General features: G+C 50.5%; 10 protein-coding genes across 10 annotated transcripts; 5 read left to right on the plus strand and 5 right to left on the minus strand.

The window, feature by feature from the left end:
• Positions 1–116: 116 nt before the first annotated feature.
• Positions 117–1,874, minus strand: BKA67DRAFT_533203 (acyl-CoA dehydrogenase/oxidase; the record flags this gene model as incomplete). Its single annotated transcript, XM_046099664.1, has 3 exons — positions 117–1,352; positions 1,411–1,697; positions 1,760–1,874. The coding sequence occupies 3 exons, from the start codon at positions 1,872–1,874 to the stop codon at positions 117–119; spliced, it is 1,638 nt and encodes a 545-aa protein (XP_045962262.1).
• Positions 1,875–2,417: 543 nt separating this feature from the next.
• On the minus strand, positions 2,418–4,089 carry BKA67DRAFT_556986 (chaperonin 10-like protein). The gene has a single exon (XM_046102207.1). The coding sequence runs from the start codon at positions 3,831–3,833 to the stop codon at positions 2,778–2,780; it is 1,056 nt and encodes a 351-aa protein (XP_045962263.1). The 5' UTR covers positions 3,834–4,089; the 3' UTR covers positions 2,418–2,777.
• BKA67DRAFT_556988 (fructose-1-6-bisphosphatase) lies at positions 4,090–5,529 on the minus strand. The gene has a single exon (XM_046102208.1). The coding sequence runs from the start codon at positions 5,388–5,390 to the stop codon at positions 4,386–4,388; it is 1,005 nt and encodes a 334-aa protein (XP_045962264.1). The 5' UTR covers positions 5,391–5,529; the 3' UTR covers positions 4,090–4,385.
• A 1,859-nt stretch (positions 5,530–7,388) lies between these two features.
• BKA67DRAFT_556990 (peptidase u61 ld-carboxypeptidase a) lies at positions 7,389–9,033 on the plus strand. The gene is made up of 3 exons (XM_046102209.1): positions 7,389–7,782; positions 7,856–8,279; positions 8,332–9,033. The coding sequence occupies exons 1-3, from the start codon at positions 7,480–7,482 to the stop codon at positions 8,628–8,630; spliced, it is 1,026 nt and encodes a 341-aa protein (XP_045962265.1). The 5' UTR covers positions 7,389–7,479; the 3' UTR covers positions 8,631–9,033.
• A 1,683-nt stretch (positions 9,034–10,716) lies between these two features.
• On the plus strand, positions 10,717–11,329 carry BKA67DRAFT_533208 (uncharacterized protein; the record flags this gene model as incomplete). The annotated part of the gene is made up of 2 exons (XM_046099665.1): positions 10,717–10,941; positions 11,111–11,329. 2 exons carry the CDS (start codon positions 10,717–10,719, stop codon positions 11,327–11,329), a joined length of 444 nt encoding a protein of 147 aa, XP_045962266.1.
• A 477-nt stretch (positions 11,330–11,806) lies between these two features.
• On the minus strand, positions 11,807–14,097 carry BKA67DRAFT_204926 (uncharacterized protein). The gene is made up of 4 exons (XM_046095450.1): positions 13,624–14,097; positions 12,874–13,568; positions 12,621–12,826; positions 11,807–12,567 (listed from the first exon to the last, which is right to left on the minus strand). Exons 1-4 carry the CDS (start codon positions 13,995–13,997, stop codon positions 11,863–11,865), a joined length of 1,980 nt encoding a protein of 659 aa, XP_045962267.1. The 5' UTR covers positions 13,998–14,097; the 3' UTR covers positions 11,807–11,862.
• A 722-nt stretch (positions 14,098–14,819) lies between these two features.
• BKA67DRAFT_513660 (putative pantothenate transporter) lies at positions 14,820–16,447 on the plus strand (the record flags this gene model as incomplete). Its single annotated transcript, XM_046097588.1, has 4 exons — positions 14,820–14,987; positions 15,040–15,201; positions 15,260–15,531; positions 15,592–16,447. 4 exons carry the CDS (start codon positions 14,820–14,822, stop codon positions 16,445–16,447), a joined length of 1,458 nt encoding a protein of 485 aa, XP_045962268.1.
• Positions 16,448–16,627: 180 nt separating this feature from the next.
• Positions 16,628–18,468, minus strand: BKA67DRAFT_557002 (flap endonuclease 1). Its single transcript, XM_046102210.1, has 5 exons — positions 18,175–18,468; positions 18,113–18,117; positions 17,483–18,044; positions 17,042–17,426; positions 16,628–16,944 (listed from the first exon to the last, which is right to left on the minus strand). The coding sequence occupies exons 1-5, from the start codon at positions 18,271–18,273 to the stop codon at positions 16,817–16,819; spliced, it is 1,179 nt and encodes a 392-aa protein (XP_045962269.1). The 5' UTR covers positions 18,274–18,468; the 3' UTR covers positions 16,628–16,816.
• Positions 18,469–18,631: 163 nt separating this feature from the next.
• BKA67DRAFT_557005 (mitochondrial carrier domain-containing protein) lies at positions 18,632–20,080 on the plus strand. Its single transcript, XM_046102211.1, has 3 exons — positions 18,632–18,753; positions 18,896–19,251; positions 19,322–20,080. The coding sequence occupies exons 2-3, from the start codon at positions 19,030–19,032 to the stop codon at positions 19,979–19,981; spliced, it is 882 nt and encodes a 293-aa protein (XP_045962270.1). The 5' UTR covers positions 18,632–18,753; positions 18,896–19,029; the 3' UTR covers positions 19,982–20,080.
• Positions 20,081–20,674: 594 nt separating this feature from the next.
• BKA67DRAFT_656265 (uncharacterized protein) lies at positions 20,675–21,702 on the plus strand (the record flags this gene model as incomplete). Its single annotated transcript, XM_046106914.1, has 2 exons — positions 20,675–21,309; positions 21,366–21,702. 2 exons carry the CDS (start codon positions 20,675–20,677, stop codon positions 21,700–21,702), a joined length of 972 nt encoding a protein of 323 aa, XP_045962271.1.
• Positions 21,703–21,936: the final 234 nt, after the last annotated feature.

Here is a 21,936-nt window from a genome sequence, read left to right on the forward strand (position 1 = left end):
ACTTGCTTTATAGTTTCGCTGGAATCTATTGGCAACGTATGTGCTATTATTACTACAGGGGGCGGGCAGGCAGAACGGATAGATAAGCCTGCTAATCGTTGCGTGCTTCTCTGTCTTTACAGCTTCATGCCCGTCATCTTGGCGACTCTCAGACTCTGTCTCATGCTTAGATCAAGCATGATCTCCTCACTACCACCAGGGATAGCATATGCTCTCACGTCACGGTACAACCTTTCCACCTTGGCACCTTGCCCACCCCTCGAGTACGACAAGCCACCGAAGATCTGACTTGCCTCACGAGCGCAGAACTCGAAAGTAAGCGTCGACTGCGCCTTGAGGCCTGCGATCGGGCCACCCAACAACAGCATGGCCTGGGTATCGTCCATCTTCTGACATTGATAGATGAGGTTCTCCATCCAGTTGTAGGAAGCCTCAATCTGCCTGGCCATATGCGCCAACTTCATGCGAATGACGGGGTGCTCGATAAGCTTCTTGCCGAAGGTGCGACGCTTGTTGGCATATTTTACCGACTCCTCGTAGAGAACACGGGAGAATCGCAGACTCTGAATGATAATGCCCACGCGCTCGTGGTTGAAGTTAGTCATGATGACCTTGAAGCCCTGGTTCTCCTTGCCCAGCACGTTCTCTACGGGGACCTTGACGTCCTCGAAAGTTATGTAGGTGGTACCTGAGGACCAGACACCCTGGCAGTCCATGCGCCTCGTGCTCACACCGCCGAAGCTGCGCTCGATGAGAAGCAGGGTCACACCGTTCATGCCGTTCTCCGAAGTTCGGACGGCTGTGGTGAAGTAGTCGGCCCAGATGCCGTTGGTGATCCACTTCTTCTCGCCGTTGACGATATAGTGCTTGCCGTCCTCGCTGAGCTTGGCCTCGCAGGTCAGGTTGGCCACATCGGAGCCGGCATCAGGCTCTGTGATGGCGAGACATATCCTCTTCTCGCCGGAGAGAATGCCAGGCATGATACGATCCTTCAGCGACTTCTTGCCGAACTTGATGAGAGGTGGACCGCCGATGCCGTAGCCTCCGATCATGTGCCACACAAAGCCACCACTGCCAGTGCGCGACAGCTCATCTGTGACGATCATCTCGTGGAAGAGGTCCCATTGCTCGGGCGGCACAGACTTGACTCTGTTGCTAGTGTATTCCGTAGGATAGTGCACACCCAAAAGGCCGGCGAGATAGCCACGTCGTCCGAACTCGAGGAAGATCTCTTGCGGTACCTCCTTCTTCTCGTCCCATTCTGTAACGTAGGGCTCGATGTCCTTCTCGACCCATTCGCGGACTTCGGCACGAAGGGCAGCATGTGATTCGTTGTAGTATGGAGAGTGGTACTGTTTGGTAGATTGTCAGGGCTCATGGTAATGAGAGGTTCGAGTCAGTGTTACTCACGCTCTGGTACCAGCTTGGATCTGCAAATGGGATCAGGTCGCCGTAGGGTTCTAGAGCTTCGGAGTCTTCCAAATTGGCGTTCTGGACTACTTTCGGCGCCTCCTTCGTAGCCTTGGGTGCTGCGGCAGCGGGATCGGGCTTTGCAGGTTCTTCGACCTTCTTCTTGGTGTCGAGCGAGCCGACCTGGAGTTGTGACTTGTACTTCTTTAGGATGCCCTCGTTGTGGTATTTCCAGAATTGCTTTGAGGCGTCTTTGCCGGCAACCCTTTGTAGAATCTTCTTGCCACCTATTCATCAAGGAATACATGGTCAGTTCTCGTTTAAATAGGCATGTACCGAGCCCTCATACCTGGGTGGTCGTCTTGGAACTTGGTGAGATCATAGACATCCTCGTCGACAATAATGTACAATGAATCAGACTTGTTATGGGCAGCGACGTCGCTCGCCTTGAATGTTTGAGACATGTTCGCGGTAGTCCTACTGGATACGAATACAGGAGACTACGACGGGGAGGGAACGTAGGCAAATATGAGCAGCGAGAGAGTCGATTCCAACGTCAGAGCGTCATGGCAGAAGCATTCTTAAGAAGGTGGCCAGAAGTCGGCAATGCTGAACAATCACATGCCGGAAACATTCTCAGTCCTGGTCAGGGCGGCGCAAGCAGAAGACCATTCAAAAGCGTTCGATTGCGCAAATTGAGGACCCATTCCCCCACATTGAAACGGCCTAGCATACCTAAGAGATGCTTAAAGACTCCGGGGCATCTCGTGGGGAAATAATACCCTGTCGAGGCCAAGTGGATTTGGTGCTTTCTATGTCATGTGGTCAGCTTGTGAAAATATCCAATGCACCACTCAAAAAGCATGTGATTGTGCTGATGCTTTACCCCAAGCTTCCGCCGTCTTGGTGCTGATGTCATTTGGGGAAGCTTGTCTAAGGTCTGAAAGCGGCATGGCACGCGATACCACGCATGTCTTAGATTTTGACCCACTCCCATTGAGCCGAGGCACCATCTTTCAACCGACCCCCAGGTGAGACATTCGGGAACAGAAACAACAAAACCACTTGAGCTTGGTGACCGTCTTCGTTTGATACCAACAAGCCGTCCTTCTATGATTATGATAAACCTAATATGACTCGATGATGTAAAGATTGGCTAGGGTTGGCGAGTCAGGTATTCTGTTGCAAGCTAATCTCATCCAACCTTGCTGTTGCTGTTGTTTTGGCATCGTCATTCACCGTGCATTTCGCGGCTGCCATGTATCTCCTACGCATAATAGCAAATGCGGTCACTTATCAATCTAACTATTTCGCTCCCATCAATAACCTCGTAACATTCTCTCACTCATACTGTTGCTGCAGACCGACTACAAGGTAACCACGAGCTTTGTCGCACTGACTCCTTTCTTGTACAAGTTCATAGCCTCCTGGATCTTCTCCAACCCTTCTCCGACAATTTGTGGCTCCGGCTTTGCTTTGAGCGTACCATTCTCCAAGGCCGGAGTCACAAAGTTCTTCCAGATCAACTGTCCGCCATCGGCCACCATGCCAGCACTTGTAGCCCAGACTAATCTCAACTCAACATCCTCTCTTGGGCTCGTCACCCCAGGCAAGACGGTCGAAACCAAGTGGCCACCAAAAGTGCCCGCAACCTCGACGCACACGCGCACCGTCGTTTCTTTGCTGACACAATCATAAACTCCAGAAAAGTCTAATCCATGATCCTTGATATGGGCGATGATTTTGCGACTAATATCGGCGTCCGCATAATCCAGCACGGTGACGTCTTCTTTGCCTGTCACGACAAGGGATTTGACATACTCGTGGTTCTTTGCGCTGGCGGTGGTGATAACCTTGTATCCCGAGGCGACAGCCATCTGGATCGCCGAGCTTCCAATTGAAGTTGCCCCTCCCCAGATGAGAACAACATCCTTCCCTGTCTTTGTGGGCTCGACAGTTGGCTGTCGGAGCTGTAGATGCTCATACAATGCGGTGGCACTTGTCGAGATGCTGAGTGGGAGAACAGCAGCATGCGCAAATGGCAGGGACTCCGGGATTTTTGCCACCGTAGTCTGAAGACACGCGGCGAACTCTTGGAACCCTCCGTGTCGAGCACCGCCGTGCATGAGGCCCAAACAATGCCCAATGACCCGGTCACCGGGCTGGAAGAGGCTTACATTAGACCCAACCTTGACTACGGTCCCAGCGATATCACTGCCAAGAACATGCGGAAACTTCAACTGCAGGAAGCTAATTCCAATCGCCTGGATGTGGGGTTCTGAGGGGTTGATAGCAATTGCAGCAACCCGAATGATAACCTCGTTCTCCTCGGCCTTCGTCTGGTCAGGGCCTGAGCTGACTTGAAGGGGGTCGGCCCGCTCCGATACGAGCCATGCTGCGCGGTTGGATTCGATGGATGCCATTGTTATTTAGTGAAAGAAAACTTTAAACACCAAGGTATTTTTGGTTATGGTATTCAAGTGTGTCCAAAGTGGCGGGTGTCTTGCTTTTGGTGCTTGTTCCTGGAGGCTCGTCCCCCTTTATATAGGCCATTATGTCCTCTCCAAAATAGTCAAAATGGAAAGAAAAAAAAGATGAGGAAATACGATTAGCTGAGCAGTCCTACAGCAGTTCGTTTAATTTGTCACGTAAGCACTGAAGTCAGTGGTCGCGAAGATCCCGTGGAGTTGATCGTGCATTTAAAAGCCGTGGAGTATGGTGCTACACTTCTGAGCTCCCGCTAAGCCTATTTGGATGAAAGCAGAACTCCGTGGAGGTCCACGGCGCCTGAGGTGATGTGACGAGCCATGCACAATTACCAATCTTTAGGGGAGCAAATGTGAAAGGGTTGTCTTTTTTGTATTCGTGCTACTCTCGTAGAACCTTGGCACCATCTTATAACTGCAGGAGAAAAAGGCTGTTGCTGCGCACTCGATGATGACGCATAGTCTCGGAAGAAAAGGCGTAGACGGAGCTCACGAGCTCTTGACCAAAGACTGCACGGCAAATTCAACATCTTCAGCAGTGCCGCAAATCAACCCGCCCCTCTCATCTGTATCCTCAGCGGGCCGCTTCAATATGTCACTGCCGTCGACTGGATCCACTGCTTTTCCGCCCGCGCACTCGATAACTAATGCAATAGGAAACAACTCGTACAACCGGCGCAACTTAGCCTTGCTGACGCTCGTGACCGGGGAGATGTAAATGCCATGACCCTTTACCAACGCGTGCACCACATCGGGCACGAGACCACCGCTGTAGCGCAACGTGTACTTGTTCTGGATGTAATGGTTCACCAGCTGTCCGTAATTCTGGTCCTCAGCCGCAGCGCGCAGGTTCGCTGGCGCGAAATATCTCGTCTTGAACGGAGGCTGCTGCAGCTGGACGCTGGTGCGAACGACCTCGCAGCCCTGTGCGCCATCATCCCCGATCCCGATCTCGAAGCAGACGCCCTCTGCCCCCGGGACCCTCAGCGCCACGATGGCGGTTGTTCGGGGGCCGTAGACACCGAGCACGGAGGCGACCTGCCTTTCCGCCGGCGCCTGGCGCAGCGCACTTCTCCCCTCCCAGACGCCAATGATCGTCCCCACCGTCCAGTTGGGCGCGATGATCGAGCTTCCGTCCAGCGGGTCGAAGGCAATGGTGTACTGCTCCTCCGACTCGGAAGCACCGCTCCCGTCCTCGCGAGTAGGTCGCTCGACCGGCTCCTCCTCGCTGCTGGCAGTGACGATCGAAGGGCATAACGCGAGCCTCTTGCGGAGGATGGTCTCCGCCGCGACGTCGACATTCAGCTGGTCGTCGCCGAAGGCGTTCGCGCTGCCCGCTTGTGCCACTTGATGATATGAGCGCAGGGCTTTCGAGATCCCTGCGATGCTATCCACGATGCTGGGAATCACGGACACGCACAATGACTCGTAGGAGCCCGAGGGAACCTTGGACTGGAGAAAGGGCACAAGCCACGAATATCTGGTTGCCTCCATCGCGACTAAGACTTTGAGATTCGAGGTTCCAAGCTGAGTAATGTTTATAAAAGAATTTTTTTGTTGAGTATAACGAAGTAGATTTTGCACCAATGACTGCAATACAAATGGCCGTATCTGGCAGCTTAAAAACTGAGAAGGGTGCCGATGTCATAGCGGGGCCAGGGCACTATGCATCGATCTCGATAGGGCTGAGACGCGCCAATGTTCGGTGACTTTCCACTGAATACCGCCGAAGAGCCCTAACAAAGTGAGAGTCAAAGCAACGCTTGGATTTAATGTTTAAGCCTTCTTGAGAAATTGTTCCCATATAATTTGGGAGTTAAGCCCAGTCCAGTGTATCAATCGTCAGTGTGTGACGAATTTGTTCTTGTCTTTTCTGCTATATGGTTTTAGCTTAAATACCAAGCACGGTTCACGATTTGCATTCTGAGGCAGAACCGCATGGTTTGTATGAAGTATTGGACATCTAAGAGAACATTACCGTATCCCAGAGGCTATGGTGTTGTTGTTGTTATGTAGAAAACTTGCCAACATGGGTTCTTGGCAGTCGAAAAAACAGTATCCAATTTAGATAATGCGCGTTATTCCCTCGCTCCTGATTATAGTACCTCAGGTTCGTGGTATGTAGGAAGTGAAGATCAAACCACTTGGAGTCGGGATAAGGCGAGGGAGGGGCAGCCAATGAACAGGAAACTCCTCAAATCTGTCGAGCTGCGCGTGAACACTATGAGAGACGGCGTTCATGACTGCAGGTCATAGTTAATTTGAGAACCATTGGTTCATCATCCATGTGCATATCTATGTCGTGCTCCCATCTGAACTTGTCATCGCTCGAGTCTTGTGGTTTTACGTCCACTTCCAAGAACCATGGTCGCAGCAAAGATCCAGCAGTCCGATGAGGTAGGTTCAGGACATGAGAGGATTCGATGGGCGGGAATGAGGATTGACACGCATGAAGCTTACTCAGACGCTAGCTGTAGTGGCGAGTCCATAGGTACCACATCTGAGGCGCTGTAGGTAACTTGCACACTCGATACAGAGACTGGTGCCAAGTCATAGACCTTTGTTCAAGATGGCGGTAGTGCTTTGATATTCACAGCGTATCCTCAATAACACCAAGTGCCATCGTATGAGAGACTGAGCCACGGAGCACGAATCGTACTCACGGATCAACGATTGCTGCCATCTCACAATACCTGAAAGTATATCCCCCCAAACGCCCATCATGATAATAATTTTGTTGCATATGTGGGAGACGACCAGTCAGATCCAAAAGGTGAACATGGTCGTGGAAGCTTTAATTGTAGAATAAACTTACCAAAGCCTTCACAAACGAAACATGCGTGTTAGGACCAAGAGACAGCCATGAAATGGCCACACGTCTTGCTCGAAAACAATATCAGCGCAAAAGAATAGAAGAAGGTGTGACGATTTTAATATCAGGACATATAAATATAAATAATATAACGAGCTAGGTTTATACTAATAAGATATACTAGCTATGAAGAGAAAGCTATAAAGAAAGACTTTTAAAAATATACCGAGTAAAAATATTTATAAATATGATTATTAAAATTTTCAGCTTTATTGTAATGACTACGGAGTAGTCACGATAAGTAGGCGATGTAAGTGAGGTGCGACGACGGAAACCAAAGACTTGGGTTGGAGTAAGACTGCAAACTGACGGACTAACTAACGACAGGACGTACAGGACTGATATAGAGTGGCTAGCAGCCCCGACGACTAGGCGATCGTTAGGAAAGCGAGTAATTAATATATATATTATTAAATACCGATTTTATATTACTTATTCACGACTAGATGAAGTGTGATTTGCTTAAAAATACACCTTTAGATATAGTGTTCTATAATGATAGTGGTGTGCGGGCTGACTTATATACGGAAAGAGTCCGGCTGGTTGTAGTTAGACTGCCTAAATATGAGTCATAGGCTATAGAACTCCCCCTAATATCAGCAAACATATCTATACATATGGACAAGGCTAATATATACCAGGCCATCTCGTTACCCCGCCGGATTTTGACCATTGGCATTCCAAGTTTGAACCAACTTCAAAACCCTTAACATGTCGCCCAAGATTCCTCAAGCGCTCGCAAAGGGCGACACAATCGCGTTCGTGTCCCCATCGGCTCGCATGCATGATGCCATCCCCTGGCGATTAGAAAGGGCGGCAGCCGTCCTGGAACGTGCCGGATATAACGTCAAGATCATACACGACCCGCAAGTGCCCAAGTCACCCCTCAGCGCCAACATCGCGGCCCGCGCCGAGGAGGTGCACTCGGCATTTCGAGACCCCGCCGTCAAGGCCATCGTATGCTGCATCGGCGGGTCGACGGTCAACCAGCTGCTCCCAGCATTGGATCCCGAGGTTCGTACCTGATCCTGCAATTATCCTTTTTCTACCAGACTTGTACGGTATGTCGTTGATTGACGTACTTCAGATCATCCGTAACAACCCCAAGATCCTGACTGGCGGGTCCGACAATACTCTGATGCACCACTTCTGCTACGTCAACGGGCTTCGCACGTTCTACGGGCCCTCGGCCATCAATCATTTCGGAGAGTGGCCGGAGCCTCTGAGCTTTACGTGGGAGCATTTCTTCAAGGTCGCCACTGTCCAGAGGCCGGCCGGTTCGATGCCCCGCAGCGCCGAGTTCAGCGAAGAGTCTAGCGACCGCAAGACGGAGCCGGAGAGGCTAGCGAATGGGACGATGCGTGCGCGGGCCTTGAAGCCGGCGAGGGGGTGGCGATGGCTCCAGGCGGGCAGGGCCGAGGGTGAGATCTGGGGCGGCTGTCTGCCGAGTCTGCTCCAGATGATGAATACGAAGTGGGAAGTCTCGTATCATGGGAAGGTCGCCTTCATCGGTCAGATCTCTCCGATTCTGTTTGGTCGTGCTGTATACTGACATGCTGGCAGAGACGCCGAAGGACTATCCCCTAGACGTTGCTATTTGCAATTTCCATGACCTGAGAATAAGGGGCATCTTTGATCAGATTGTCGGTCTCGTTGTCGGGCGGCCTCACGGGTATTCGGTTGCGGATGTGCAAGGTTGGGAGGATGAAATTGTAAGAGCATTGGAAGGGTATGACTTTCCTGTGCTTGCCAGTGTGGATGTGGGCCACACTGATCCAGTGTTGACAGTTCCCCTGGGGGCAAGAGTTAGGCTCGATCAAGCTCAAGACCTGTGGGAAGTGTTGGAGCCTGGCGTTTGTTAAGACAGGGCATAGACGCGAATGAAGAGTTCCGTCCGCGAGTGGGCGACTGGTAAATTAAGCTGCTTCATGCGCTGTGAAAGCGGAAGGCATTGCAAATGGTAGTTGGTATATAAATATTTAGCACAAGTATCTTTTCATCATAATCTAATCTATCGTCAATCGTACATAGGTGAAAGCCGCAAGCGCTTGATTTATAGATGCCTTCTGTCGTACCGTCCACCCTCGTATGGATAAGAAACTCAGTCAACACCACCCCAATTTGCCCAACATGTAAAACTACGGAATCATTCGTCGTAATATTCGAGAGCATGCAATCTTCAAAAAAGGGAGAATACAGAGGATAGCCCATGACCACTCCATTGCTGCCAGCCTGGAGGGCAGGAAAAAGAAAAGAAAAGAAAAAGATTATGTCGATCGAACTATGGCAGCCTCCTCCTCAATATTAGAGAGAGAAACAAACATATTAAGATGTTGGATGTCGTGCGAAGTCTTTCACCGATAATACTCGAGCATCCTCCTGCTAGGTGCGCTGGGCAGCCGTCGTTCCTCTCTGACTACCTCCACGACTCTTGGGCTGAGCTTGATATCGATGCAACTCCGACAATACCCACCGGTCAGCTCTCGTCGGTAGCTGCAACCTCGGCAGATATGCAATGTCGAACCCCACGAGCCGCCAGACCGATAGGGGTCGCTCAGGCTTGAAGAGTACTGGGATGCCGCAGTGGACTGCACCCACATGGTCGAGCCGGGCCTGTTGTAGATGACCGAGTTGTTGTTCCGAAGCGACTTGTCATCAATAACCAGCCTTCCATCGTTGTAGATATACTGCGTGGGGTGGTGACTGTGGCGTGGAGTTTCTCGGTAGTACCGCTTCACGGCATCATCACCATAAGTATGGCCCCGGTGAGAGGTGGTGTAGCCGTAGTATGACATTGTTATAAGTTTGAGCCCCTAAGGCGTGATCTCTGTGCGATATCTGGTGAGCCTTTTCGCTGCGGTACAGATCGACGACACAGGTTAATATATCTTGAAGAAGTTAGGCTGCGCAAGAGATGATAGATGTCAGACCAAGAGTGCGGGGGAAAGTCGCTGCTTATGTAGTCGCTGCTTATGTCGTCGCAATTTTCCTGACAGCAGTTGATACAATTCGTCGGTGAGCTAGCGGTCGCCCAGGTCAGCAGCCACGCTTCCACGTTGCGCACCTCGATCGCATCTTGGCTGTATCAGCACTGGGAATGCCAATACTTGACAGGTCGGACGCGTGCACCGGGCGAAGCCTAAGTGTGCACGCTAAAGGCATGCTTGGAGCAATCAAAAACGACCAAAATTTGGTCTGCCAGCAAAGAGGGTGAGCAGCAGCCTGGCATGGTTGCACCAGGTCTGTTGCAATTGGTCGCATCTTCACCTTTTGACTCAATAGGTGAGGCTTTGCGGCTCTGCGGCCGATACCCTAGGTCAATTGAGCTTGTTCTGTGGGGGCAGTGCCTGCGATTGGCCACCAAGGGGATTAAGGCCTCCAAGTTGTTTGAGCTGCACGCATGAGATGTTTACCGGTATTTCGGGAACTGGAAGATGACACGCATGGTCAGATGCTGGGGACCTTCTGATTACAAAAGGCACTGAGGCATACGCCATGTCGACGGGGGAAATGTGTCACACATATACAACCCTTGACTATACATGTATGCTTAGTTTCTCCTCCAAGCCTGTATTGGTATTCCATTGGCGATTACAGGGTGCTCACTGACCATAAGGTACAATTCCAAGTCCTGGCGGGCTTCTGTGCATGTAGACCAGGGGTTGCCCCCTGACATTGGCGGCTCAGAAGTGCGGCTACTGCAACTGGATACTGCAGCTTCATAAAGGCGGGCGAAAGTTACAGCGAAATGTTGAACCTCAACGCCACACCACTTAGCGATTGGATTCCTTCAATAGTTTATGATTACAACACCACAATGTCGACTTGGATTGTTGTCGGTGGTGACTGTAATAAGCCACTACAACACCGACTGTCATCGGAAAATGACAGCTACACCATCAGCAGGCAGTCGTACGGAGCTTGCGGCGCCAATCAAGCACTTCCTACATGGTCGTCCAAAACTGCATCTTGGTGGACCGGAAGACTTCCACCAAGAGCGCCGCCACCATCTGGAAGTATTCGGGTTTCGCGCACCACCAGAAAACAATTAATCGCCAGTCAGCCGCGTTGACTTCGCCGGAGCTCGTGGCGCTCAACCACACCGTGCCCCATCAGGGTGTCCTACCCCAAACAATTTCGAGGATGCTCGGCCCGGCCAGGCAAAATAGCGAAGTAAGGATACCAACGCTTGTGTGCATGCGCTGCTGAGGCTATAGCCTATACCGTCAGTAGCGTCAACGAGTTCAAGAAGGGCCTGAGGCTCTCAGCCGAGAAGCCACTATGATTATGAGCTGTACTGCCTTGGCATACCCAGGAAACCCGAGCTGCTGACATGACTCAGACGATTGCCGTGGGACACCCCCTGGCTTTAGAATGGCCATTTCCAGCGCAGCTGAATGATTATCAAGCCGACCTGAAACAGGCGCAGGGCTCCGAACGCCCTTCACGAGGCCTTGATGGGGATCGCGTGGTTAGGAGCGGTGACTCAGCGGACTGTAAAATGGCGGCAGCCTTAAACTTTAGGTTGAAAGACCTGGACAAAAGGCCCCTGAAGGCGTAGATGTCGCTTCACCCCAAGGCGAGACTGCCATTTGATACGCCCGCCGCGATCGAGAATAACTAAGGTCTTTACCTTGTATGCAAATCAAGCAATAACCCCGGGGGTGGGAGCACATCTCTTCAAGAACTAATGACTTTCAGGGCAATGGCATATTTACATTCGCACGCCACTGGCTTCCTAGGGCTCCGAATAAGTACTCTCCACCTGGCCACATGTATGTGCCACCAGGCATAAAGTCAGTAGATGATTTCAAGGGATTATTACCAGCGGCAGTGTTTACTTGTGGCTTGATCCATTGCCAAATGTTGGCCTCGAGTATGCAGAAAGCCTTAAAAAAGCTGGCACCCAACTCCACTAGCACCACTAACCGAAGCTCACACAGGGCTTTCCTCAGATGGCTCCATGGAGCAACGAGGCATTGAAAGAGCCTTCAGAAGTTGCGGAGATGAAAAATCTAGGCAATATTTTGGAGTAAGTAAGCTAGGGTAATAGACATGCCGATCTGAATATGCTTAGCTGCTCAGCCTTGTTCATCAAGCACACCGTAGTTTGGAGAGTAACCCTGTCGGCAGTTCCATGTTAGATAGGGGGAGATACTGCTGTGACCCATGCACATCATTCTCCATGAAGCCACCGGCAGGTACTGTTTGCCCATTACGAATCCTTGGTACGGTGACTTTGAAAGCAAGCGCTGGTTCGAAAAAGCCGCACCACACGACCTGCTCTTCCGGTAGACCGAAAGCGCTCGCTAACGCACCTAGGCTCAGCATCCCAGACTCCTTCACCGCAGAGTATACATCTGCTGATCCGAACATGATATCAAATGTCACCTCGTACGGGCCAGAGTTTTTCGATCGAAGCACGGCTGCCAAATCGCCAAGTTTGCTAGGATTCGGTGGTGGCTTGTATAATACGGCAACATCTGACTTGGAGACTGGCAGTCGTTCGAAGCTTCTTGAATTAAGCCTGGAAGCCTGCACTGCTTTTGTGGTCGATGCCGACTTGCTGTGGCCAATGGTGGATACATTGTGCCGTATACCGAGCTTCTCACCGGAAACACCATTTTCATTCCCCGAGACCAAGGTGCTTGTTCGATGGAGTCGTTCTTCGCCGTTTTCAAGATTCATCAGGTGATATATCGAGAATTCTGAACACGAACCCATCTCAATCTCGAGCTTCCCACCGATACCGAATGCGAAGTTGCCCGAAGTCGCCTTTTGACCAGGATATGAGCCGTGCTTAAACAAGAAATTAGCACAATGGATCCATGGAAGCCTTGACCGTCACATACTATAGTCGCAACTCTTGCAGTAGAAGCGACAGACGTCGCTAGTCTTTGCGAATTGGCCAACGACTCCCCGACCAGGAATATCTCTTCCGTATCTCTTCCATGCACGTGAAAATCAAGATTCCACAGCCCGGAGTCCCTGGTATGTTGCGATGCAACGTATTCCTTGATCCTTGAAAGGATAGTATCCAGCTGTGCTATCATTATTGCTGGTAGACATTAGCACTTGCCCCTTTGTGGCGGCTCTAACGCTTACGGTCTTTGATACTTCCGATGAATATGGTGCGATATCCTATCACTCTGGCTGCCTCGAGCTTCCATGTGTACGGGAGCCCTTCGTCTCGCGAGAAATGAAAAGAGCTACCGGAGACTCTGATACTTCTACCATCGCTCAATTGCGAATAGCCTGACTTTGTCAAGTCCATATATCCTCCAGGACCGTGCAGGATATCGGGCCTGGACTTCTCGTATAGTGTATGTGCCGCCACGGATAATGGTGTGCACGCGGCCTCCGGGTCCAGAGGCGAGACGTCGAACTCGCCGTTGCTGTAAATTGTGCTTATCGCACCTGCACTTTTAGGCTTCGCACATTGCCCACCGCATTCCATGATCTTGCCCATATGCGTGTATGCACCGAACAATTGCTCTTTCTTCTCCTGCGAAGCATCTTTCAGATGTGTCTGTGCATGGAAAGCAGCAAATGCAATATATGGTGATGGGTCGTATGCTCTGCCCCCGACAATGATGTCAAAATCTGGATTGGCTATCATAGCATCAATGAAAGGTTCTGGCCCGAGTTGAGCAACGATGCGGGCCGATTGATCGATTGCCTCTTCTGTCAACTGAGGGACGAATTTTCCACATCCAGTGATTGCCCCTTCTCTAAGCCGGCTTTTCACTACCGCTTTGTCGACGCCAGAGAAGATCGCTATCGTCTTGAACTGGGTATCACTACTATGTGTCAGCTGCTGCGGCGATTAGGTGGTTCCCCCCTTGCAGTACGAACCTATATTCATCTCGATTTACAATCTCAGCAATGATATCTAGCATTTCCTTCACGTGATCATCGCTACCATCTCCTCCCGCGGAGCTGAATATGAGTGGGACTTGGAATCTCATGACTAGTCCGATGAGTTTCGCAAGGTCTCTCGCATACGATGTCCGCGGACATGACATGCCGCCCAGAGCCAACTTGTCCGGCCCGCTATCAGTGGAACCAGAGTCGAGGATGATGGCGGTCGGTATTCCTGTGGACACCAGCCTGGAAATTGCGCTAATGCTCTGGTCTTCATCGAAGCCATATCCCAGCATGCCGACCGGCGTCACGATGTGACAAAGAGGCGTAGGCGAATCATCCGCTCGACCTACCAACGAAGGCATGACGATACCTGTGATTGACGTTATGAAATGGGAGTGGTAAGTTTCTTAATCACTGCAGGACGGGGAAATGTTATAGATATTAGGAAATGGGTTGACAAGGACTAGGTATGTTGTTCTGGTCTTGACGAGTTTCGTGTGTTCTTGAGTTGGACGTGATTAAACTGGCCACGTTATGGCCGCGTTACGGTACCGTTAAGCAGATGGGAGTCGAGCCTCACTGTTTTAAATACTGTTCAACGTTAGTTGAGCCCAACATTTTCCTGGGGGTAGCGACGATCGGCCCGGCATTTGATATTGCGGCTACGACGACCGGCATGTTTCGCAAATCTCCGGTGCCCGGCGACATAGCCCCTCTGGGCGGTCTTGGCGCAGCATTATACTACATGCTAGGTGGTAGCGCAACCACGCGACCTATCCAATCACAAACCTTCCTGAGTCCTGAGCGCAAGGCAGCATCATAAAATCTGCTCCTTGGAACCAGGATGGCGCAGATTCGAGTGAGAAATATGCTGTGCGATGGCCTAATATGTCACAGCCGACGTTGATCACTTATTGTGCACTGCCGAATCCTACCTATAGCATGCAGGCCGATTGTAATGTTATACGCGTCTCACCCAGACACGAATAGACAATGCTTCTGTACGACTGCCGAAACACGATAGCTCAATATAAATAAACATGGTTGAGATGCACTCGAAAATTGTGCTTAAAACCTATTTCTCGCATCGCAGTTTACCACTTCAGTTCTCGGTCACTCTTCATTGTTAGTATACACTACAATCTTGACCTTAAATCTTGCACTTTTCTCCCCCACATGCCAAGATGAGCCAAACAATTGAGGCAGAAGAATCTCCGAAGGTGCTGGACCAATCCAGCACCTCTGAACAAGGCTCGTCGGCCTCCGACCGCAAAAAGGAGAGGCGCGTGAGATGGAAGACCGATCTGATCATATTGCCATTACTCGTCTCGATCCATTTTCTTGCGCAGATGGTATAGTTAGCCCCGAATCTGAGAGGTTCCACTTGTTGCTGACAACAAACAGGGCCGCTCGGATCTTGCCAATGCAAAGGTCGCGGGTATGGAAGAGGATCTCCATCTCACGCCTAGCATGTATAGCTTGACTGCAAGCATTTTCCTCGTCGGCTACCTTGTCTTCCAGCTGCCGGCGATGCTCCTGATGCGCAAGGTTGGGCCTCCAGTCGAGGTAAGCACCACGTGTGACAAGTACTGCTCAATGACCCAGGCTAACACCCCGGTTTCAGTTTGCCTGTGCGATGATTGTGTGGGGAGTAGTGACGGTTTGTACGATGAAAGCAACCAACCAGGCTCAACTCATGGTCTGCCGCACGCTCATCGGTGCGTCTGAAGCATTCATCCAAGGTGCTGTGCTGTACCTGTCGTTTTGGTATCCATATACTGAATTGGCGACTCGTGGTGCGATATTCTACTCCTCTGTCGCACTTGCTGGGTCTTTCAATGGCTTACTTGCCTATCTTATTGAGGGAAACCTCGATGGTGCCAATGGATGGGCTGCGTGGCAATGGCGAGTTTATCATGTCCTCCAGCCTCATCCGGAATATATCGACTAACGCAGGTATTTTAGGATCTTCTTCATCGAAGGGCTCGTTCCAATGGTATGGGCATTTGTCATCCTGATACTACTACCATCAACCCCCGAAACAGTAAAATGGTATTTCAAGGCGGAAGAGAAAGAGATCGTTATTCGACGCAGTCGAGCGGCTCACAACACTGGCGAAAGCAAAATCATTCCAAGACTGATATTCAAGGTTCTGACGCAACCCCAATTTTGGATGGTGGCGCTCATCGACTCTGGTTCGCACTTCTGCACGACTTCCTTTTCGAACTTCGTACCAGATATCATCAAAGGGCTTGGCTTTGAGAGCATACAAGCCCAGTTGATGACCGTCATCGTGTATGCATCTGCATTTGTCGGCATCATCATAGCCGCTCGTATCGCCGACAAGACCCAAAAAAGGGGTATCTTAATCAGTATATGTGCCTCCTACGCCGTGGTAGGATATATCTTGCTCTTGACAGTCACGAACAATACCATACGGCTTGTAGGGACATGTATCGTGGCGGCAGGAGTCTATCCCATCACTCTCCTCAGTTTGGTGTGGGTGGCCACTAACAATGTCGGATATACATATCGCGCCAGCACAGCTGGCTTGATCAATGTTTTTGCACAACTCGTTGCAATATCGAGCAATTTCGCATATAGTGACCCGCCATATTATCAACAAGGCTTGGCCATATCGTTGGCGATGGTGTCGATGTCTGGCTTGGTGGCAGGCTTGCAATGGCTATACCTTCGTCGAATGAACAGGAAAAAGGCCGAGCAGCAGTACTCTGCCGAGGCTAACAACAAGAGGAGCCTCAGTATAGATGAGATTGGAAACGCACATCCTGACTTCTTCTTCTCCTATTGAGGTGGAGGTGGCCGGCAATATGTACAACAACCGCATGGCGTGTGGGTAGACGATCGAGCCAAAGCTGAGGCGGTCGGCATGTTGGATCGCTTTATGGTTAGCTGTTGAATAGCTTTATGGTTAGCAAGGAGAGGAGAAATGGGGAGACGTTTAGTTGTACCCGTGGAAGCAAGGGGAACATGGACTAGATTAATCAAATTCAATATAAGACTGCCAACTTCTGGAGCGTCTTGGCGGCAATCCTTCCGTCGATATCACGCCGGACGCCTGTGCGAAAGAAGCAAAGCAATTTTCCGAACGCCTGAAACTTTGTTCAACCAGTGTCGCATGTCCTCGACTCATCACTAGTGTTCTTCTGTGGGCCAAACATTAGGCACCGCGAGGCTTGGCCTTTTGCTTGGCCTTTTCCTTCTTCTCATCCTTGACCTTCTTCTTTCGGACTTCATTCTGCTCCTCTAGCTTGCGCTTGTGAGCCTTCTTCTCTTCATCTGTCTTGGCTGATCACGAACAATGTTAGCGTGGTATTCACGAACAGGTCCCGCCATATTCGAGGGGCACGGGAAAACGGTGAATCGGCACGTCTTGACAACTTACGTATCACCTTGAAAAAGCCTTCCAGGCGGGCTTGCTGTGAGCTCTTCATGTTCTTCTCTAGTCGTGCGCCACCTGATCGGACTCTGTCTTCGGAGAAACCCTTCTCAGTCACGAGGAAGGTAACGAGCCCGTCCATATCTGGTTTCTCCCACTTGAAGTCGCAGAGCGGGTCGTCAGCCTTGCGAACATCAGGCTCAAAGAACAAATCACGGGCATCGGCGTATGGCCAATCATCGGGGATGGTGTATTTGCCACTGCTCTTCATCCACTCGGTAACCTTTTCAAGGGTGCCGTGCTCGCGAATGAGCTTGAGGGCGGTTGAGGGGCCGACCTTGGGAATAGGATCGAGGTAATCGCAGCCGAGGAGGATACATAAATCCACAAACTGCGCAACGCTAGTCAGCACATGCCTCACTAAGTCACCTGAGCAGAGAGGCTTACCTGCTTGCGCTCCATGCCCAATCCCTCCAAGACCTTGTCGTGATGAATCTCCTGGATAGGCTCCTTGCGCTGCTCACTGTACGTCATGTGTCGCAGCAGGACGGGGCTCGCGAAACAGAGGGTGTCCATATCCTCGCTTGCTGTGCCATAGACCTTGCCGGCTTGGGCCAGAACAGCGCATTGAGCCTCAGCCTCGGTGGGAGCAACGATGTAGGGGATGCCCATGAGCTTCAGCAATCTCTGGCACTCTTGGTTGTGTTCGCGCGTAACTCGGACGGTTCGTCTGGAGAACTTCTCGACCTCCTCGGCCGTGCCTGTCTCTTTCGCTTCCTCAAGACCTTCGTGGGCTTCGGCCTTTCGCTGGAAGCGCTTGGCGAGCTCGCCGGACTTGAGCTTGGGCGGCTTGCCATCAAAGACGTAGAGAGGCTTGATGCCATTGTCTACCATTCGCAGTGTTCTGTAGAACATTCCCATGAGATGTGATGTGGTCTGTCCCTCCTCGTTCATGAGTTGTTGACCATCGGATCGGACGGCGATGAGGAAGCTGTAGATGCTCATGGAGCTAGAGTGAAAGTTAGTGGCAAGAGTTTGTAAAGTCGTGGTAGTAGTATTATCCGAGAAGGGACGTACGCATCCTGTCACCCTGTCAGTATATCAGGCCGGCGCAGCTTGGGGGCTCAAATCGCACTTACAATTGCTACCTTGCGACCAAACTGGTTCTTGATCTCGCCCTCCTTGATGGCGTCGGGGGCTTCATCCTTGATGATGGAGAAGAGGTTCTTGATACCCATCTTCTGATAGTCACCGAAGCGGTGCGCTGGATCGGCTAGGTACCTTGCGGTTGAATGAGATTTCCAGTGGACGGCTGTCAAAGTTGCGTGGTTGTGAAACTTTTTGGGAAGAGCAAGCTGCGACTTGGGTGATGTCACGATTGAGACGCGCTAAAGGAAGAGAAGCCTCAAATTCAATCAACGCGCTTCTTGTCCAGCGACGCGATTGCCCCACCAACTTAACAAAGTCAAGTCCAACTAATGTGACTTATGTACACATCCGTCCTACTTTTTAGTCTAGTAGGTTACTAGACTAAGGTTAGTCTAGACTAGGCCAACATGAACGTGAGGTCGGTCTGTGCCTTTCTGTTCCAGTGCAGGCCGTTCGCTTCAATTCCCAAGAGGTCTCGTCTCGCCTCTTGGTTCAACTGAAATGCAGAGTAAAGATATCCTACAATTCCGTGTATTTGTGATCTCATGCGCGGCGCCCTAGCATCCTACGTAAGTCGTTTTCCAGACAAGACAGTCTTGACTTCTCAGCTTTCGGGGCTTGCCGCGGCCTATTGTCGATAACTGCGACGCCGTATTGTTACCGAGGCTTTGACTGGCTGACAAGCTACTAACTAACTTACCTACTTTCCAGCATTATATCTACCATATACTTTGTTTATTTGTATTTTTCCCTATGCACGTCCTGTACTAGACTATAGACTCAATATCTTTCGTTAGATTCTGTATCGTTCTTTGGTTTTTGATTGATTGGACATTCTAGACAAAATGGTGGCCGATGGGAAGTCGTCACCGCTCATCTCCCTGTTGGGCGGTGGCATTGCTGGCGGAGTTGAGGCTTTTTGTACATATCCTTTTGAATTCGCCAAGACACGTGTTCAGCTATATGGTCATACCAAAGGGAGCAGGAATCCATTCAGGATCGTTGGGCAAGTTGTCAAAGAGGAGGGTGCTGCGGCCTTGTACAAGGGTTGTACGACTATGATTGTGGTATGTTACTGGTGCGCCTTTGCGGGTTCAACACCCGATATACATGGGACAGACCTGACTTGGAAAGTAGGGGTCAATAGGCAAGGACGCCATTCGATTTGTTGCATTTGACAGCATACGGAAGATCTTCGAGGACCCAGAGACTCACACCCTGGGTCCGGCACAGTCTATAGCCGCTGGCATGGTAGCTGGAGTAGTATCCTCTACCCTTATTGTGACGCCTACAGAGCGCATCAAGACCGCGCTAATAGATGATGCCAAGACCCAGCTGCGCTTTCGCTCGCCCCTGGACTGCGTGAGAACATTATCTGCAGAGCAAGGCCTTCGACGCGCCCTTTATGCTGGGTATGTCACCACGACTCTGAAGCAGATCGGTACTACAGGATTCCGGTTGGGATCTTACTCAATTATCAAGGATTGGGAGAAGACCAAGGGGGTCAATGTCGATTCCCCGGTAACGACGTTTGCCAATGGAGCAGTTGCCGGCACTGTTACAACGCTGGCGACGCAACCATTCGATACGGTAAAAACGAAGGCCCAGCAGGCCAGGCACGTAGGCACTATGGATGCTGTCAGGACCATACTCAAGGAAGATGGTTTCCTCAAGGGTTTTTGGCGGGGAACGGTGATGCGATTGGGAAGAACTGTCATGGCCGGCGGCATTCTGTTCACAGCAAACGAGCAAGCGGTCAAAATGTTGAGGGTAGTGATACCGCGACAATACCAATGATTTTTGTTTCCAAGCTGCAAATACTTGGGTTTGAAGTGCTATTGAGAACCAACTTGTGAAATTTAGAGCTGCACAACTAGCCACATAGGGTTGGAAGAGACAAAAGTTGTGTTGAAACAACCGCTGTCATGCCGTCCAAAAGATTCTTTTGACCGTGAGGATTTTATTGCTTCTCAGCTGTAGCTCTATCCAATATGAAGCGTGCGACGCTGGAGGATTCTTTTTCTTCTTCTTTGGATTGAACGTGGTGTAACAGGAGGGTGATACAGTTGTAACGGCTATAACTTACTGAGAGTGTTTATTTGAGGTCATGATGTGTCTCGCTTGAAATAATCCCCCAGATCAACAATAGAATAGGCCCGGTACGGGTGTCTGGGTCATTGGTGGTCTTAACACCAATTCTCTCTGTTTGTAGCATTGTGATTAATTCTGTTGCTCATATGAACAACGCACCAGCAACCACCTCCAGTTCAACATCAAAAACTGCCCACATCCTCTCCGCCACCATCACTTGGTTGAGACCTTCACTAAATGTGCCATTATTCTCATGTCGCGCTTCCTAGTTCTTTCCTTCTTTTCTCAACACCAACCAACTGCCAAAAGTCTTGATTGCAGCACACTCTTCTCATTTACCTACAATAATCGCAAACACTGACCGTCGGTAGCACACCACTGGCGTAATCGAGCAGAATCATGCCCGACGCCCAGTTTCCACAGTTCCAGCGTCTACCGCGCGAGCTCCAGCTAATGATCTGGAGAGAGGGCCACCCAAGATATCGCCACTACTTCTGTCTCTTAACCGCTCAGAGTAGAAGGGGCGGTCGCCACCAAGGTCTCAGGTTATACAGAGCTATTAATTTAAAGACAGGGCTTGACACCGGCCGCCTCTGCCGCCGTAGTAGCCCGGATAGACTGTCAGATATCATCGACCTCGGCGATGGCACACATCCTGAGAAGGTCAGACTAACAGGTCGCATAAACACACTTCCAGGCCAGAGATATCACAGTCTGTTTGAAATATTTCGCGGCTGTGCCTGGGGCAGTGGTAGGCCCATGGATGCACACCCAAGCCCCGCTTTTGTCTACATGAATTTTACACAGGACGTGTTTTTCTTTGATTGTAGTAACTTGGGCTGTTTCCAATATTTAAAATCCAAGCCTCTCAATTATTCTTCTCCGCCACCGCCAGATGATCATTTTTTCTTCAACCTTCAAAAACTTGCCCTCCTTTTTAAGTCTGACCCAGATGGACAGGTCGGCCAGATGTCCATCGATCGGTTGCTGAACTTTGAGTCCAATGTTCTTAGCAGAGCTAAGTCATTGAAACTGTAAGTCCTTGGAAGAAACAATTATTCTACGGAGTCACTCAACTTACTGCAATAAGCGTGTATGTCGTGGTCGAGCATGACTGGGATTGCGAAATCAGCAAGTCGGCTGGATTCGACTGGAACGAAGATGGTTTCGTCCCCTATGATCAATTCGCTTCAGCTCACCACTCATGCTCTGATCCTTCCGCCTGCAGCTGCTACGCTGAGTGCTCCTGCCGTATAGGCTGCCGCTACACCTACACGGAGGGTTTAAAGCCTTACAAGTGCTATCACAACAAAACTCAACCGGTCCCCGAGCTCGTGCGAAGCCGACTACTGGAGAACGAATTCAAGTATTTTGAGACGAAGCCTGACATACAGATTGTGGCTGAGCGCCGACTTCTTTGGGAGTAACGGGTTTATAAATTACCATTAAATTGTTTCAATCTAGAGGAATAACAGAGACAAAATCGATATGACGTGTGAGAACGGGTGGCAGAGACTAGGGCACAGATTTGAAATGAGTGGTCGGGATGTGACTACTCGAAATGGCAATGGCATAATTTCATCCTAGATAATTTCAGCAGAAGACTTAATGCGTAGCACTGAGGCAATTTGATCACCGACTAAATCACAAATCCATAGCGT

Source organism: Truncatella angustata (genome assembly GCF_020726525.1).
Source record: "Truncatella angustata strain MPI-SDFR-AT-0073 chromosome Unknown BKA67scaffold_2, whole genome shotgun sequence".
NCBI lineage: Eukaryota > Fungi > Ascomycota > Sordariomycetes > Amphisphaeriales > Sporocadaceae > Truncatella > Truncatella angustata.